The sequence below is a fragment of the Capra hircus genome, chromosome 4 (genome assembly GCF_001704415.2).
Source record: "Capra hircus breed San Clemente chromosome 4, ASM170441v1, whole genome shotgun sequence".
NCBI classification, from domain to species: Eukaryota; Metazoa; Chordata; class Mammalia; order Artiodactyla; family Bovidae; genus Capra; species Capra hircus.
In genome coordinates this window covers 16,527,385-16,545,033 of record NC_030811.1, presented here as the reverse complement: position 1 = coordinate 16,545,033, position 17,649 = coordinate 16,527,385, and the positions used below count along the sequence as shown (strand labels likewise).

The 17,649-nt window shown below is 50.9% G+C and overlaps 1 protein-coding gene across 4 annotated transcripts in view; it reads right to left on the bottom strand.

Annotated features, from left to right (window-relative positions):
- DENND2A (DENN domain containing 2A) overlaps positions 8,777-17,649 on the bottom strand; it is a 98,234-nt gene continuing 89,361 nt past the window's right edge. For all 4 annotated transcript variants that reach the window (XM_018046863.1, XM_018046864.1, XM_018046861.1 and 1 more), the window contains exons 14-19: positions 16,723-16,900; positions 14,938-14,979; positions 12,070-12,187; positions 11,446-11,697; positions 9,992-10,078; positions 8,777-9,120 (exon numbers count right to left, since the gene is read on the bottom strand). In XM_018046863.1, the coding sequence (XP_017902352.1) occupies positions 9,089-9,120; positions 9,992-10,078; positions 11,446-11,697; positions 12,070-12,187; positions 14,938-14,979; positions 16,723-16,900 (709 nt within the window). In that variant the 3' untranslated portion in view covers positions 8,777-9,088. The remainder of the gene's footprint in view (positions 9,121-9,991; positions 10,079-11,445; positions 11,698-12,069; positions 12,188-14,937; positions 14,980-16,722; positions 16,901-17,649) is intronic.

Sequence of the window (17,649 nt, the reverse complement as noted above, 5' to 3'; positions counted from 1 at the left end):
AATTGTTAGTAAGACTCTGCGGTAATTATGTTACTGGTCACAGGAGTTGCTGTGACAGAAGTCACCCACTACCAGAGCCGAACACTAAGATGGTGGAGGAGGGGTTCTCTCTCCTGATGATGGGGTGTGAGCGGCGCTGTTCCTAATTTCTGCAGCCCCTTGGGTCCTGTAACCTGGGGTGGCTGCAGGCTCAGCTTACCCATACACCAAGCTTACTCTCCTTTGTCCCCCAGTGGCTGGTGTCGTCTTTTACTTTAATTGAAATATAGTTCACATACTACAAAGTTCGCTTTTTTTTTGGTCTTATTTATTTTAAATGAAACAAAAATTAATCTTTTTAATGATTAAAGTGTACCCTCCGGGGACTTCCCTAGCGGTCCAGTGGTTAAGACTTTGCACTTTGAATGCAGGGGACACATGTTCCATCCTTGCTCGGGGAACTAAGACCCTTCAAGCTGCAAGCTGCAACCTAACAATAAATAAATAATAAAAGTAAGGGTACAATCCGGTGGTTTGTAATATAGTCGCAAAGTTGCTGCGACTCTATTAGTTGCGTAACCATCACCACTGTCTAATTCCAGAACATTCTCTCATCACTTCAAGAGCTTGCCCCTCTCTTCACCTGCTGTGGGCAGCAGCTTGGGTGATGCTGCAAAGGAGGAGCAGGGCTTCGGGAGGGCTCAGACCCTCTCCCACACTCGACTTCTAGTGAGGAGGTTTCAGGGCTGCCCTGAAGGCCGTCGGCATCTGTACGGGGCACCCAGGCAAACTGTGTGGCCTCAGACTTTGGCAGGTGTGGGTGTTGGGAAGCTGCTTGGTGAGGCAGGCATGATGGAGACCATGCTGGGATGGCAATGTCCCCAGAGGTGGGGGTGGTGGTGACATTCAGGACAGACCCCTCCCCCCAGCACCAATGACATCTTCCCCCCTCACCAAGCAGTGGTCTCAGCTCTGGAATCCACACCTGTGGGGTTATAGCTTAAGAGTCAGCGGTTAAACATGCTTTGTGGGGGTGACTCCCTAAACAGTTATCACCACAGCCTGATTCTCTGAGAGAGCTTATCTCTGGGCCGAGGGAAGGTGGAGCTCTAAGGCTGAGAAAGGAAGGAGGAGGGACTGCCTTCTAGAAAGCAGAGGAAGGAGGGAAGATCAGGGTTAGCAAAATTCTGCTGGGCCATGCAGACCACATGCACTTGGCTTTGTCCTCAGCCTCCATTTGTCATCCCCACACTTCTGAGGAAGGCATTAAAGGGCTCCTTCACCATCTCCTGGATCCGTCCTGCGATGGTAAGAACTCAAAGTTTTAAGAAGAACATATATTACTATCCTGGGCTTCCCAGGTAGCTCAGTGGTAAAGAATCTATTTGCCTGTCAGGCAGGAGACACAGGTTCCATCCCTGGGTCAGGAAGATCCCCTGGAGAAGGAAATGGCAACCCAGTCCAGTATTCTTGCCTGGAGAATCCCACGGACAGAGGAGCCCGGTGAGCTACAGTTCATGGGGTCGCAAAACAGTCAGACACAGCTTAGCGACTAAACATTAACAACAACAGTATTTCTTTCCCACGTAGACTTAGAAAGTGTTCCCAGGATCAGTCTCTGGAGGGTGAAAGGAAACAACTGCATAGAGGAAGAAGTCGGTGCTTATCCTGTGGAAATACTGTGTGGATGATACATGTGTGTGCTCGGTCATGTCTGACTCTCTGCAGTTCTATGGACTGTAGCTGGCCAGGCTCTTTTGTCCATGGAATTTCCCAGGCAAGAATACTGGAGCGGGTTGCTATTTCCTTCTCCAGGGGATCTTCCCGACCCAGGGATCAAACCTGCGTCTCTTGCATCTCCTGCGTTGCAGGCGGATTCTTTACCACGGCAACGCCTGGGAAGCCCTTGGATAATATATTTGTTGTTGTTTAGCGGCTCAGTCATGTTTGACTGTTTGCGACCCCATGGACTGTCGCCCACCAGGCTCCTCTGTCCATGGGATTTCCCAAGCAAGAATACTGGAGTGGGTTGCCATGTCCTTCTCCAGGAGACCTTCCCAACTCAGGGACTGAACCCAGGTCTTCTGCATTAGCAGGTGGATTCTTTACCATTGAGGTTAATTTAATTGCACTGAATATAAATGCATTGCAAAGTTATTGCTATGGGCTTTTTTATTGTTTTTCTAAGACAGCAGGCACATGACATAAAATCTGATAGTTTTTAATCATTTTTAAGTTTACAGTTCAGCAGCGTTAAGTACATTCACATCGTTGTGCAATCACCTGCTTTCTGTTTTTAAACAGCAACATTTTGACGTGCACGACAGAGTCAGTCCCCCTCAGTATGGCAGGGCCCGTACCCTCCCCATACCCCCAGAAGGCAAATGTCCCCATCTCGAGAGAGGGGGCTTTCGACAGCCCTCTGCTTCCACAGCTCCATCTCCACACAAAGTGAGGCTTGACCAGCCTTGCGGGGCCATTTGGTGGATAGAACCAAGGATGCAGAGCCCACAGACCCCACGCTGCTGGGAAGGCACCGACCCCTGACCCTGTGAGTCACCCTAGCTTGGCTGACCCTGGCTTGGCCTTGGCAGGGCTGTGTGCCACCTCAGCTCCCGCCCAGAGCTTTCCCAGGCTGGATAAACCAGGGCAGAGAGGGGAGAAAAGCGTCCTCAGCCTGGGAACCACTGGGGCTCCGGTCGCCCAGGGCAGCTGTCAGCTGGCCAGGCCCTGCCCTTCTCAGGACCCACGTCAGCTGCCCCCTGGCTTGTCAGGTCTGCTGCCACCCAGAGCCCCTTCGGATAAGAAGCCCTTTCACACCTGTCCAGGGGCCATGAGAGCAAAGGTGGGTCCGCCTGAATCTGCCAGAAAAACAACTCAGCCCACATTCCGCCCGTGCAGGTCAGGGAATTAGCTCCGTGGTGGGAAGGACAACCTGTGGTGAGGTTTGGTGGCAGGACTACTGAACTGTGGGCTCCAGAATTATGGTCAGGCGAGGAGGGGTGAAGGCTGAGGGCAAGGAGAGTCAGAGGGGCAGGTAGGGAGCCCAGCGTTGATCAAAGGTGAGACGGCTCCCTGGCCCAGTGTCAGGGAGGTTGGCAGCAGGCCTCTGCTCACTGTAGCCTGGAAGAAGTTACAGGCTGGCAGCACAACCCAGTGCAACAGCTGGGTGGGGGTGAGGCGTGGCTGCTGGACAAGCCAGGGAGGGAAGTTAATTGGCCTTGACAGGCGCCAGCAATTAAGCGGCCCTTCTCACCTGCCTATTGCTCTCCTTACTAACCTTTGCTCAGCCAGGAATCTCTCCTTCCTCCTCTGCCTGTTCCAGCCCGTCCCAAGCAGCCAAGTCTGAACTCTCAGTTCATATCAACCCCCCTGAACTCTGAGCTGAGGCTCCAGCTTCCGCCTGCCTTGCCCTCCTCTGAGTTCACTCCCGCAGCCATCTCGCCTCAGGAGTTTTTCGGGGGTCTAACCTGTACCGCAGTGGGTTTGCTTTTAAGCCTAGGCAAGGTGATTAATGTGCATGCTGTCGTGTCCAACTCTTTGCGGCCCCGTGGACTGTAGCCCATCAGACTCCTCTGTCCTTGGGGTTCTCCAGGCAAGAATACTGGAGTGGGTTGCCATTTCCTTCTCCAGGGGATCTTCACGACCCAGAGATTGAACCTGGGTCTCCTGCATTGACAAGTGGATTCTTTACCACTGCACCCCCACCCCCCCAAAAAAATACACAACCTGAATTTACCAGGTTTGTGGACTGTTGTAAGCTTTCATCAATATTTTTGTTCTTTAAAGCATTTCAGCTCTTATGTAATACTGAACTTGGGCCATGCGTGCAAAAGTCTTAATTTCAAAACTTGGCCCTAAGATTACTCTCTGTCAGTGAAACTTACAGGATAATTTACATATAAGGGAGGAGATGGGTCACCTAAAGAAGCGAATCATCTAAGACAGAGACCTGGAAGTACTTAAAGATATTTGGGAAACTTGCAGCTAATCAAGGGCTCTAGGGCTTTAGTCCCAGATAAGTCAAGGTGGATTCCAAGAACCTGTACTTAATATCCCAGGTGGATCTGATGCAGGTGATGCCAATCACCCCTGAGAAACATGGGATCCCCTCTGAGAGGTATGGCTGGAAGGTGATGGATGGAGTTAAGAAAGCTGGAATCTGTCTGAAGAAAGGGAGGGAACATAGGAAAAGTGGCACCCCTCATACCTTGTGGGCAGGAGTATAAAATCCTGTAACCTCTGTGGAAAACACTTTGATGGTGCTTCAAAAATTTAAATATAGATATTAACCTATGACTTGGCGATTCCATTCGTAGGTATATACTTAAAGAAATTGAAAACAGGTACTCAAACCAATGGGCTTCCCAGGTGGCTCCGTGGTAAAGAATCTGCCTGCCAGGGCAGAAGACACAGTTGATGTGAATTCCATCCTGGGTCAGGAAGATCCCCTGGAAGAGGAAATGACAATCCACTCCAGTGTTCTTGCCTGAAGAATCCCATGGACAGGGCAGCCTGGAGGGCTGCAGCCCATGGGGTTACACAGTCAGACACAATTGAGCACGAACAACTCAGCCCACTATTCACACAAATACACGTGTGCGTGTGCAGTAAGTTGTTTCAGTTGTGTCCGACTCTGCGACCCTATGGACTGTAGCCTGCCAGGCTCCTCGGTGGAATTCTCCAGGCCCAAATACTGGAGTGGGTTGCCAAGCCCTCCTCCAGGGGGTTTCCTGACCCGGGGATTAAAACTGTGTCTCTTACATCTCCTGCATTGGCAGGCAGCTTCTTTACCACTAGCACCACCTGGGAAGCCCGAACAAATACATGAACACATGTTTGTTGCAGAACTATTCACAATAGCCAAAAGGTGGAAAAAACCCAAGTATCCATCGAGTGATGAATGGACTTCTGTGTTACGTGAATTTCCCCCCAGTAAAATAAAACAAAGAAAAAAAACGGAGGGCAGGGGCCGGGGCAGGGGAAATGTCCAGGGGAACAGACCCTCTGTGAGACAGGGAAGTCTGTTGGGCTCTCCTCCCCTCCACGGGAGATATCCCTGAAGGCTTTCCAACACCTTTGCTCTGCTTTCCTACTCACCAAGCAACCTTCTGATTATTAATGTGGTCTCCTAGGAGCTTGGTGCTTGTGCTGAAAACAAGATATCTGAGCTACCGGAAGTGGCTGTTACAGTCAGGAGCTGGCTGATGTCTCCTGATGAAGTACTCCTTTGACTTGGAGGGGTACCCATGCATCTCTGCTGAGCTTGCTGCCTGCAGCAGAGTCAGTACAGTCCCACCTTAGTACTACTGTGCGAATTGTTGCTTTGGTGAGCAAACATTTACTGAGAGATGACTCTGTGCCAGGCACTGATTTTAGGCTCTGGGAATTTAGCATTGAACGTGATGGACACAGTCCCTTCCCTCATGATGCTTACATTCAAGTGATCAAATAACACACATGATGAACTGAACATGTGTGCATGCATGCATGCAAAGTGGCTTCAGTCATGTCCAACTCTGTGTGACCCCATGGGCTGTAGCCCACCAGGCTCCTCTGTCCATGGGATTCTCCAGACAAGAACACTGGAGTGGGTTACCATGCCCTCCTCCAGGGGATCTTCCCAACCCTGGGATCGACCCACGTCTCCTGCATCGGCAGGTGGGTTCTTTACCGCTAGTGGTACCTGGGAAGCCTGAACTGAACGTAGTAATGGGCAAAAAGAAATAACAAATAACAGATCTTCTCATGGTTCTTGGTCTGCGTGAGAAAAGGTTTGTATGAAAATTTCTAAGAACTCACTCTCCCTTGTCTCGGCAGTGGTGACAGCTGCCTTCTCTTTCAGATTCCCTATCTCCGGCCAGTTACCAAGACATGCCAGCCACACCTGCTCCCACGCATCCCTTCCCTTGCCCACTAGTGTCCTGGATAGTCTACAGCAATGGAACCCACCCAGAAGTCCTGCTCCAGCTGGTTTTCATGACATGTGATTGACCCTGAATTGAAACATGATAATGGAATGCTTCTAAATACGCATTCTCCTTGGAAAATGTATGAGGCTTTTTTCTTAATTTTTAAAATGGAATCAGAGGACTTGGTTCTTGGACAGACTGTTGGTGTGAGGTAAGATGAAAAGGTGGAGTGGCCATGTTCTAACACACCCATGCTTCTTGGTCACACTTGGTTTCTAAACCCAAATAGCATTTTCCGTCCAAGGTCTGCCCTAGACTGTGAGCAGGGAATCACAATCCTATTTTTGTCTCTGGTTTCTGATGCTCCCCATCCTCAATTACCACTTTGCAAAATGAAGGCACTTCCTTAGCTGATTTAGTTTGAACTTATGCCGAGTAGGGTGGGAGGGATGTTGGTAAGGTGAGCTGCCTCCGGTCATGTTCTGCTCCTGGACTCGGTACATGGATGTGGTCCTTTGTGAAAGTTTGCCAGGCTGTGTATTCATGATCTGAGCCCTTTTCTGTAGATATATTTACTTTAAGCAAAAATGAAAATAGGGGCTTCCCTGGTGGCTCAGTGATAAAGAATCCACCTACCAATGCAGGAGACACAGACAGGGTTTGATCCCTGGTCCGGAAGATCCCACAGGCCACGGAGCAACTAAACCTGTGTACCGCAGCTACTGAGCCTGTGCTCCAGAGTTCATGCTCTGCGACAAGAGAAACGGCTGCAACAAGAAGCCCGCGCACCACAGCTAGAGAGCAGTCCTTGCTTGCCGCAACTAGAGAAAAGTCCGCGCAGCAACAAAGACCCAGCACAGACAAAAATAAGTAAAGAAATAATCTTTAAAATTGAAAGCAAGGCATATGTACTAAGAAACTTTTACAAAGGTGCTTTTCTCAATGCTCTTTATGATATTAAAAATTGGAAATATCTTGCATGCATGAGAAGGTTGGTTAACATAATATTTATCATATCTGCAAAACAGAATATTACATAGCCATTGGAAATGTTGACAAAAGTGTATATTTACTCATTGAGAGGTGTTGAGTAAACAGTATAATATGAAATAAGTTAGAAAAGAAAGTATATACCAAAATATTAAGGAAGTGATCATCTTTGGGCAGAATATTGGTGTTAATAAACTAATCTGAGGCGCTTGTTACAAATTCCTGAGTCCCCACACCCAGAGATTCTCTTTCAGTCTTCCCCAACCCCCAACCATACATATCTATACACCTAGGTAATTGTTATGTTCCTATCCTTTTGGGGGGCCTTGGACCCTTTCAGATCTGATGTAAACTATGGATTCTTGCCCCCAAAACGAATGGACACACCAAATCTTGGATACAATTTGGTGGACCATGACTTTAGCTAAGAACCCCTAGTACGGGGTGAAAGGTTGACCTCTCCTCATTTTCCTCTTGTCCTTTTCTCGGAAGACTCTTTGCTCCCATCTCCTTAAAGGTCAAGAACCTCTGCCGGGCAGCCCAGGCCCCAGGGTCATTGCCAGGGTCAGAGCACACTCCTTTTGCGTGTTTTCGTAGGGTTCCTGGTGCCACCCAGAGGGAACCCGCCTGGTGGGTTACTAGGCAGTGGGTTGCCGGCGGGGGAGGCCCGAGGCCTGCTTTGAGAGCGTGCCTGTGTTGCCCAAGGCTCTCTTCCCACTGGGGCAGGATGGCGCCCCCTGGAGTGCAGCCTTCTCCCACGCCTCCTGCTTCCTCCCCTCGCTGTAAAAAGTTTTGATGCTCCTTTTTTTCTCACTTTTTATTTTGTGTTGGGGTATAGCCGATTAACAAAGACATGATAGCTTCAGGTGAACAGTGAAAGGACTCAGCCATGCATAAACACGCAGCCATTCTCCCCCAAACTCCCCTCCACCCAGGCTGCCACATAACACTGAGCAGCGTTCTCTGTGCCGTACAGTAGGGCCTTCTTGGTTATCCACTTTAAATATAGCAGTGTGTACACGTCTGTCTCCAGCTCCCTAACTGTCCCTTCCCCCCAATCTCTCCCCCACCTCTCCCAGCAACCATAGGTTCGGTCTCTAAGTCTGTGAGTCTCTTTCCCTTTTGTAAGTTCATTCGATCATGTATGTACCCAACGTTGATGCTGCTTCTTGATGACAACAGAAGCCCCTCCATTCATCCTACATGTGTGGCGTGTACGACTACACATGCTGTTCTGGGCCCTACACGAGATGAGAAAATCTGCAGTAAAATAGGAATGGCCGTGGGTTGCGGACTTTAAGGTGAGCAGCATCATAAACTTTAGGGCCCTAAGAATATTTTATTAACATCTTACGAAGAGAGAGCCTCTTTTTGTGTATACCTGTAGAAGTGGTGGAATCCCGGGCAGGGGCGCGCTCTGCAGCCTCTGAGGGAAAAGAGGCCGTCCAGGAGAATCAGGACCATTTGGGACCACAGGCGTTGGTGACGTGACGACAAGCGGGCTCGGCCAGCAGGTGGCGTCACCGGCCGGGCTGAAAGAGCTGTTCAACCCAGGAAACCAGATCCTGCTGCTGTCCCGTCCTCCTTTCCAGCACAGACCGCACTCCACTCCCTGCAATCCCTTCCCAGAGAGGACTCCCGCCCTGACACCCGCGGCGTGGGGTCTGCAGTGCCCGCGGGTGTTGCCACGGTGTCTCTCCCTTGACCCCCCAATCTGTCCCCAGTTCTGCCCCGGGGAGCATCTCGGTTCCAAGTCCCTGGGGGCAGCTCCTTCCCAGTCTCCTCCCCTTGGCTCCAGCATGAGCTACCAGGCAGGATGAACCCAGGAAAGGTTCATGACACAGGACACGACAGCTGTCTTAGCCTTGGCGTAATAAAAAGAAAACCCAAACACGTTTCTTCTTCTTCTTTTTTAATATCTAAGATTAAAAAAAAATAAACAAACGCCCCGAATCCAACAAACCAAAACAATCCCTCTGAACGTGCCTGGTCCCAGGTCCCATGTCCAATGCTGTTCTGAAGAAGCTGCCTGCCCGCAGCTCTGGGGTCCTGTCCCTGAGGACACCCCAGGGGTGGGCGGAAACCATCCAGGCCTTCATCCCAGCACCTGGGACAACCAAGGACCGGCTTCTCAGGAAGACTGCCAGGACTGTTTTTAAGACGTGGTTGCCCTGGGAGGAAGTTTTCCCTGGATTCTGGGTTGAGGGCTATTTCTTGTGGAGAAACTTCATTTTATTGCCTAAAAAAGAAAACGAGAACATTGCACCAGGCAGACAGAGGAGCCGAGTTAAAATCCTGCCCTTTTCACACCAGCTGTGGTGTGGACAGCTGGGGCTCCCACACCGCCCCCGAGCTTCACCCCAGGGCCCAGGAGAAGTTGGGGGGGATCCCCCTGCCTGCGTGCCCCCTGCTCTCCTCATGCGCCTCCCCTGTGAACAGGGATCTTTTGAAGGGAAGACTGTCAGAGCTGCAGGCTGTCAGTTGCTTCTGAAATGATGACACAGGAAGCACGGACTGTCACGCCTCCCTGGGAGCCCTGAGGGGGACAAACGCAGGCCCAGCCTTGCAGGAGGTCGGTGGTCCCTTCCCAGGCACCAGCCCCCCGGGTGAGGCTCTAAGCGGGGCCGGCCTCACCGCAGCTCTTCCTCACTGGGGCTTGCTCCCTCCCTCTCTCATGCTTTTTGCTTTCTTCTCCTCCTCCATTTCCTAGTAAGGGCCTTTTTTGCCTGGTTAAACTGCAGTCCTTACTGAAATTTTTACATTTCCACTATTCAGCATCATCTGGAGACTGGCCCAGGTCTCTACCTCCAGGCCCCCTTCTCTGGTTCCATTCATCATATTTCTAAGCCCCACTCCCCAAAAGACTGAAGCTGTGGGAGGTAAGACTGAAAGAAGAGCAATGCCGTCAGGGCCCAGGAGGGTAGGGAGAGGGCCGTGTGTCCTTAGCTTCCGCTCCGGGGACAGGGCAGGACAGGAGGGTGGTAAGATGCCAACTGGGCCCAGTGGGGCCTCAGAGGTCAGCGTCATGAGCCCGGCCCCAGTGGCAGAAACTGGCCAAGACCCCGTGGCCCCGGGGGCTGCTGCCGGGAACCCAGACCCCTGGGCCTCACCTAGTCCCTTCAGGAACTTGTTGACACCGCTGTGTTCTCCGCTGGGGAGTGTTTCCAGGTACTCCTGGGCTCGGACCTCAAATAGACCTGTTGACAAGAGAAATCCTAACCAGTTTAGCTCCTTCTCTCGGTGCTTCTACACGTGTTCGTTTCCTTACTGCTGCAGACAAGAGAAGCTGAGACGGAGCTGCTCTATAAACACGCTCTGAATTGTAAGATTTAAAAGGGTTTTTTTCCTGACCTTATAATTGCCCAGCCTTGTGCAGTAACTGTCTTTGGAAAGCTGTAAAGCTAGCTCGTACGTGAAGTCCTGTTTTTCCTCGACGAACACCTTCCAAGCACCTGCACTGTGTCAGGCCCGTGGTTTCAGAGAAGAACCAGACAGTCCTGGCCCTTCCTGTCTCCTTGAGATCTCCGTAAGAGGGCCCCTGGCCAAGTGGCCTGCCTCCTGGGAGCCTGGCTCCTGTCTAGGGACTCAGGAGGGCGGGGCAGGCGGGTCACCTCATCGGGCAGGGACCTTCAGTTCTCACCCAGGGCTGGAGCCTCAGGCTACTGTCTTCATCTCCCCCTGATCTTCTATCAAACAGTGATCCGTGGGTGTACTCGGGAGGCCTTCTAGTGAATTCTTTCATCAGGAGTCGTGTGCCTCCTCCTAAGCTCTAACCCACCTTCTCTTGTCTCTCCAGATACCCTCATCAGAATCATCTGAAGTACGACAGCCCCCCTTTCTGCACTGCACAGAGCTCTGGGGATGTGGAGCTTTGCTGCCTTAGCTCAGGGTCTGCGATCGTGGCACCAGAGGACACCCAGGCCTGGGCCAGCTGCTCCCGTACCCCCGACCCTTGTCACTGGGTGGCCTCTCCTCAGGGTTAATTATCTATCTGTCTCTCCGGTCCTCTGGCCTAGGTCCCACCTGGGGCAGCCTTTCCTGATATTTCTAGCCTTCAGATTCCCCAAAGGATTTAAAGAGCATGGAAGAAAAAGACAGGAATGGTTTCATACTCTTCCACACACTTCCCGATCCTGATCTCTAGAGGTGTGATGGAACCCAGGGACAGGGACACTGAGGGAGACAAGGAGAACCTGAGGAGCAGAGGACGGGGGTCGGGGGGGTATGTGGACAGAGGGCCCTTGGGCTCCCTAGGCCGGGGAGGGGGGTCTCTGCTGTCCTCCTTCGCTGCGGCCAGCTCGCTGGGCGTCGGTGGCGGCACATGGAGCGGAGGGTGCGGGCCAGCTTCTCCTCCTCTGTCCAGCCCCAGGGCTGAGGGGAGAGGGTGAGGAAGGAGGGCAGAAGGGACAAGAGGAGACGGAGGAGAGACACCACCGAGAGAGGAGGGAAAGGGTGTCTGTGAGAGTCTGGTCAAGCTGGGGAGACGAGGACAGAGGAGAACTCGCAGGGGAACCAGGAGTGGGGTTCTGGGCGTGGGGAGCAGAGGGAAAGCGACACCCCCGACCTTTGGCATCCTGCCGGCGCAGCTCCCGCTCCTGGATGAAGCCCCGGAACGTCTGGGTCTCCATGAAGACTTCCAGGAACCGGCGGAGGCTCTTGGAGGAGACGGCTTTGCGGAAGGCCTCTCGCTGCAGCTGCAGGGTCCTCTCCTCGCGCTCGCCCGCCGTCAGGAACAGCGAGTAGTGGCCCACGATCTCCACGAAGAAGCGGACAAAGGCTTCAGACACCACCTCGTTCAAGGGGCTGGACTCAGGGCCTGAGCAGAGCAGGGGAGGACCAGGACCGCTGAGGGCGGAGGCAGAGCCTCTGGGACGAACCAGTCAGATAAGACAAGGATGCTATTCCAGGTCCCTGGAAGGCCGACTGAGATGATCCATGAAAGACGTTCCCCACAGTGAGCCTGTCATTTCTTCCCTACCTTTAAACAGATTTTTTAGAGCTAAACTGGGGGTGGGGTGGGAAAGGTTTTTCCTATAACTCGCTGCTGAAGGGGATGAGTGCCAGCCTTGTACACCTCGCTGCCCATTTTCCGACTTAACCCCATGTCAAGTGGACATGGCCATAGTTCATTGCTCCCTGACTCCAAGGATGGAGGCGGGGGGAGTCTGGGAGGTGCCTGAGCATTTACCTCGCTTGCCGTCTGGGGGCCCATCATCCTGCTCACTAGCCAGGTCATTCCTCTGCTCCAGAATGTGTTCCAGGGCTACCTGAAGCTTCCGGGGCAGAATGGAGTCCTCATCATCCATCTGTAAAGCAGAAAAAATGGGAGTCATTGTCTCAGCTTTTCCCAGGACAGTGGCTGCACCCCGGCCAGAAGGACAGCAGATTCTGCAGGGCAGGCCCAGCACGGTTCCTGGTTTAGTGGAAAGAACACAACTTCAAACCAGAGGCTTGAGTCTTGATTCCACTCTTAACAAGCTACAGGAGCCTCAGCTTCCCTGCTTGGTAAAACGGGTTACCTCACTGTGAAAATTAAATGCAACAAATAAGATGGCGATGAATGACACTGAAGAAGATATAAAATAAATGGAAAGATATTCTATGTTCATGGATTGAAAGAATAAATAGTTAAAATGTTTGTGCTACTCAAAGCCATCTATAGATTGCATGCAAATTCCTATGAACATTCTAATGATGTTTTTCACAGAAATAGAAAAAAAAAAAAATCCTAAAATGTGTATGGAACCATAAAAGACTGACTAGCCAAAACAATCTTAGGAAAGCTGGAGGCATCCTAATTCCTGATTTCAAACTTCATCATGGAGCTACAGTAATGAAGACCAGTATGGGTGTTATTGCGGTTCAGTTGCTCAGTCCTGTCCAACTCTTTGCAACGCCATGGACTGCATCATGCCAGGCTTCCCTGTCCTCCCCTGCCCTCTCCTGGAGCTTGCTCAAACTCACGTCCATTGAATTGGTAATGCTATCTACCCATCTTATCCTCTGTTGTCCTTTCCTCCTTCTGCCTTCAATCTTTCCCAGCATCAACTGGCATAAAAACAGAAACACAGACAAACAGGGGAGGACAGGGAAGCCTGGCGTGCTATAGGCCATGGGGTTGCAAAGAGCTGGACACGACTGAGCGGCTGAACAACAAGATAAACAGAACAGAATTGAGAGGCCAGAAATAAACCCATTCATATACGCTCAACTAATATCTGACAAGGGAACTGAATATTCACTGGGAAAAGGGTGGTTGCTTACCTAAATGGTACTGGAAAAACTAGACATACATATACGAAGGAATGAAATTGAACCCCTATCCTGTACCTCTCCCCCAGATTATGTGCATTAAAAAAAAATGGATTACAGACTTAAATGTAAGACCAGAAACTGTAAAACTGCTGGAAGAAAATACAGGTGAAAAGCTATTTGACACTGATCTTGGCAACGATTTTCGGGGATATGACACCAAAAGCACAAGCCACAAAAGCAAGAATTAGCAAGTTAGAGTCCACACTGAAAAGCTTCTGCACAGTAAAACGATCAATCACCAAAACAGGCAGCCTCCTAAATGGGAGAATGCACGTACACATATGCACACATATGCATGCACAATGGAATATTACTCAGCCATAAAGAAGACACACTGCTTTTGTGACTACTCCGGTAGACCTTGAAGACATAATGCTAAGTGAGGTAGGCCAGACAGCAAAAAATAAATACTGTCTGTTCTCACGTATATGTGGAATCTAAAATACTGAACTCAAAAAATTAGTTAAAAAACTGAACTCATAAAAAGAGAGTGGAGAGGTGGTTATCAGGGGCGAGGGGTGAGGAAAAGGGGAAATGTTGCTCAAAGGGCACAAATTTCCAGCTATAAAACGAGTAAATTCTGAGGAATCTAATGTCTAGTTTGGTGACTATAGGTAAAGTATACTTAAAAGCTGTTAAGAGAGTAAACCGTAAGTGTTATCCCCCCATACACAGGTAATTATGTGAGGGGATGGAGGGATTAACTAATTGTCTTGTGGTTCTAATTTCTCAATGTATACCTGTGTCAAATCATCATGTTGTATGTCTTAAATTTAAATATGTTCTATGTCAATAAAAGCTCAGGAAGGCTGGAGGAATTAAATGCAACACAATTAACTTGTGCAAGTTCCTGCACCTAAGTGGCTACTCAATAAATGTTTCCCAGTGCTCCACCCCACAAGGTGGCTAATTCTTATCAGGGGGCTCTGGTCAGGGCAGATGACCAGTATGACTGAAATCTGGCTTTCTGATCTGGGTCTCAGAGCAGGAGGGCCGTGCGGAAGGGCCTACCCAGAGCGCCCTTGGAAAGTGAAAGCAGATGGAACCAATGATAAAGAACAGCATTATCATGATATCTTTTCAGTGGCCACCTCAGGTTTATTTATTTGGCCGTGCCTCGGGGCATTTGGGTTCCCCCACCAGGGACTGAACTGCACCCAACCCTCATTCTCTGATAACGAAAGTAGTTTATGACCATTCTAGAAAATGTATGAAAATATTAAAACAATCTAAAATTGCTCATCATCTGTCTCCTTTTCAGTCTCCCACTCTAAGACAACCAGAATTGATGTTTTGGTGAGTTTTCCTTTCTCTGTTTCTATATATATGTATTTTTTCCCCTCATTTCTATCCTTTAAAAAAAAAATGATCAGCAAAGTAATGTACATGATTTTTACCCTGATTTTTCCACTTCATATTATATCATGAAGTTTGTTGTCAAATATTTAAAGGCATGTTGAAAAAGGTTAAGTGTCTACAGTTATAACCTATACAAAGATTCTGTCAGCAAACCATTTTGTGACAAAGCCCATGGGAATCAATCCTTTGTAAACCAAACCCCTCTTCTTTGGCCCCTGCCTTCTGTCCTGTCCTCACTCAAGCCCTGGCCGGGGACTGCCCCAGCCTGCTGGCCTGCTTTGCGATTCCAGGCCCACCACAGAGCTGGAAAGGTGAGCTCTAAACATCAAAGAGGTGCAAACAGAGCAAGCAGTGGGTGGAAGCTGGGTTGCTTCTTACTCACCTGTCTGAGGAACCGATTGTTGACGAGGTCGACCACTAGGACCTATGAGGTGAGGGAAAGGGACTGTTACTGTTAGCAGGGAGGGCTTCCAGAATTTAGAGATGGACTGTTAGCCTTCTTCCTTCTTGGCACCCAGAGAGGCAGCTGGGTGGGGGTGGAGTGGGCCAATTGTGGTTTCCTGACATTGCCACTGAAGCCACAGATGATGAAGGGGGAGGCGGGGAAAAAGCTTTCCAGACATGCATGCTTTCAACACTGTAACCACAGGCTAGGATACGTGTGGGCCAAAGGCTGGACTTCCTGCCCTGTTTCTGGACTGGCTAAGGCAGAGCTGCTCCGACTGTTTTTTAGTGGGTGGGTCACTAAGACAGAGAGCGGCTAGAGCCCCAGCTTGTTCCCATTCCACTGGATTGTGCCACCTCTGCCAGGCCTCCCCTTACCTCCCAGTTACCCACTTAGTCTTGTCATTTCTCTTAATGGGATAAAAGGGGAGAGACCCAGAGGATGACCCAATGGGACAGAAAGCCAAGCTGTAGGTGCTGGGCTTCCATGAGTCAAGGCTTTCAGGTAAAGCACTTTCGTCCTCCTTCCTCAGAGTGAGGCTGAGACCCGGGGCCACAACTAGGGAGGGGTAAGTGAAGGGCCTAGGGCACAAAACTTAGGGAGGCGGCCACTCACGGGATCACACAGTGTGCACCGCTGGCTATGATGGAGGACGAGCAGGGGGCCTGGGTGCCCGCCGTGTTTCCACGACAGCAGGAACCATGGGCTCTAGCACAGGGGCCGGGAGCTGAAAGGGGCTGTCCTTCCTTCTCAGACCCTCTCCTGGGGGGTGGAACTGAGCCATCTGCAGGCTCACAGGGCACCCAGGAAAACCCTCTGCAGTTCACAAACACACACTCAAAGACCTGAGTCTGCTGGTTAATCTTTAACAGGACTGCAGGACCACCTGGGCAATTAGAGGAGCTGCATTTCGGGACACCGGGAGGGTTCAGGCCTGGCTGTTCTGTGCAGCATCACTTAGTCCCCACGGTTCTGCTCTGACTGCTGGAAGCTCTCAGTACTGGAGACAGAAACCATTTAGAGGAAGGCGCTGGGACTCAATAATCACAGAGATGCTAAGCAGGGCTTTTCTCATTTGGATCCAGAACTCAAATCACTGAACACATTTAGCTTATTGCCTTTTTAACTGATACGAAAAACGACCTACTTATAGGAACACAGTCCTTCTCAAGACTTTGTTATTGGCCCAAAGATGATTTCCAGTTACCATGAGCTCTTCGTGTGCTTTCTTCCCATGACAGAGGGGTGGACGGGGGTAGGATAGGGCAGATGGCTCTTTACCGACTAGGTGTATTAAAATCGAGTAAATCGTTGGTTGGGCTTTCCTGGTGGCTCAGAGGTAAAGAATCCACCTGCCCATGCAGGAGACACAGCTTTCCATCCATGGATTGGGAAGATCCCGTGGAGAAGGAAATGGCAGCCCACTCCAGTATTCTTGCCTGGGAAATCCCAAGGACAGTGGTCCATGGGGTCGCAAAGAGCGGGACACGACTCAAAGACAGCAACAAATAGTTGACTGCAGCCCTTCTCAATGGGTGTCCACGGCTGTAGGTTCATTTAGAGGGGAAACTGAGTCTGCAGTCAAGAGGTTCTGCTGAAGGTGACTTGGCAGGAGGGTGCTGACTCATAAAGCCGTGGGGTCCCGCTGCTCCCCTGACCCTGCCTGCTGGCAGAGCCGCAGGCAGCCCCTTCCCCCTACCCTTTCCCCGACAGGGAGCTTACCTCCTCCAGCGGCAGCTCCCTGAGCAGCGGCAGCGAGCTGGTGAGCAGCCCGATGAGGAAGGGCGTTGGCGAGCACACGATGTCGATCATGGCGGGTGGCAGCACAGGGATGTAGGTGTGCTGCCAGGCGAAGGGGTAGATGGCCGCCACCACTGCGTGGCAGCACGTGGACAGGGTGCTGCGGTGGGAGAGAGAGGAGGAAGGGCCGCTTCAGGAGGGTGGGCCGCCTCCACGAAGACGCCAGAGAGAAGGGTTCACACGCCAGCCCTCTCCCCTCCCCCAGCCGCAGAAAACCCCCAGACAGCGAAAGCCTCCTTGCCCGTGGGTGCTCCTTAGTGAAGAGGCTTTGGCTTGGAACCCACGTTCTCTCCGCCAAGTGCGAACACCTAGGTGTGGTTAGGGGAGACAGGGTGGTCCTTCAGTGTTCAGGTGCAGCCGTCCGCTCCAAATGGCTCGGTTGTGTAAAAGCGAAATTCATACACTGCTTGCCCAGAATTCAAAACACAGAAAAATAACAACGTTGAGAGACAGACTCGGTCCCTCTTAAAGCAGGATGATCACAGTGTAGCCTTGTACTGGCGAAGGCCGGGCCTGACAATTGTGTGGGATCCACAAGGCTTTGCTCCGTGCTTGCGTTTGTGCTCGGTTTGTGGAATGAACGGGTGGATTACCCGGGAGCATCGCTTTTACACCATTTCTGCGGAGCTGCAGCTTCCGAGATGCTGAGAGCAGACTTTCTCTTCCTCGAAATCGCTCCTTAGCACTAACTGAGCCTGCTCCCAGCGGTTCCCCTCTCCTCTCATCCTGATATGCTGTTTCTAAAGTGCTATGGGGTTGGAAACTCTAGAAGCTTGTTTGAAGTGTCTAACGCAAGAGTAAACCAAAGTGAGGGCCCAGTGGATTCGCCCAAGAGTATACCAGGTCATC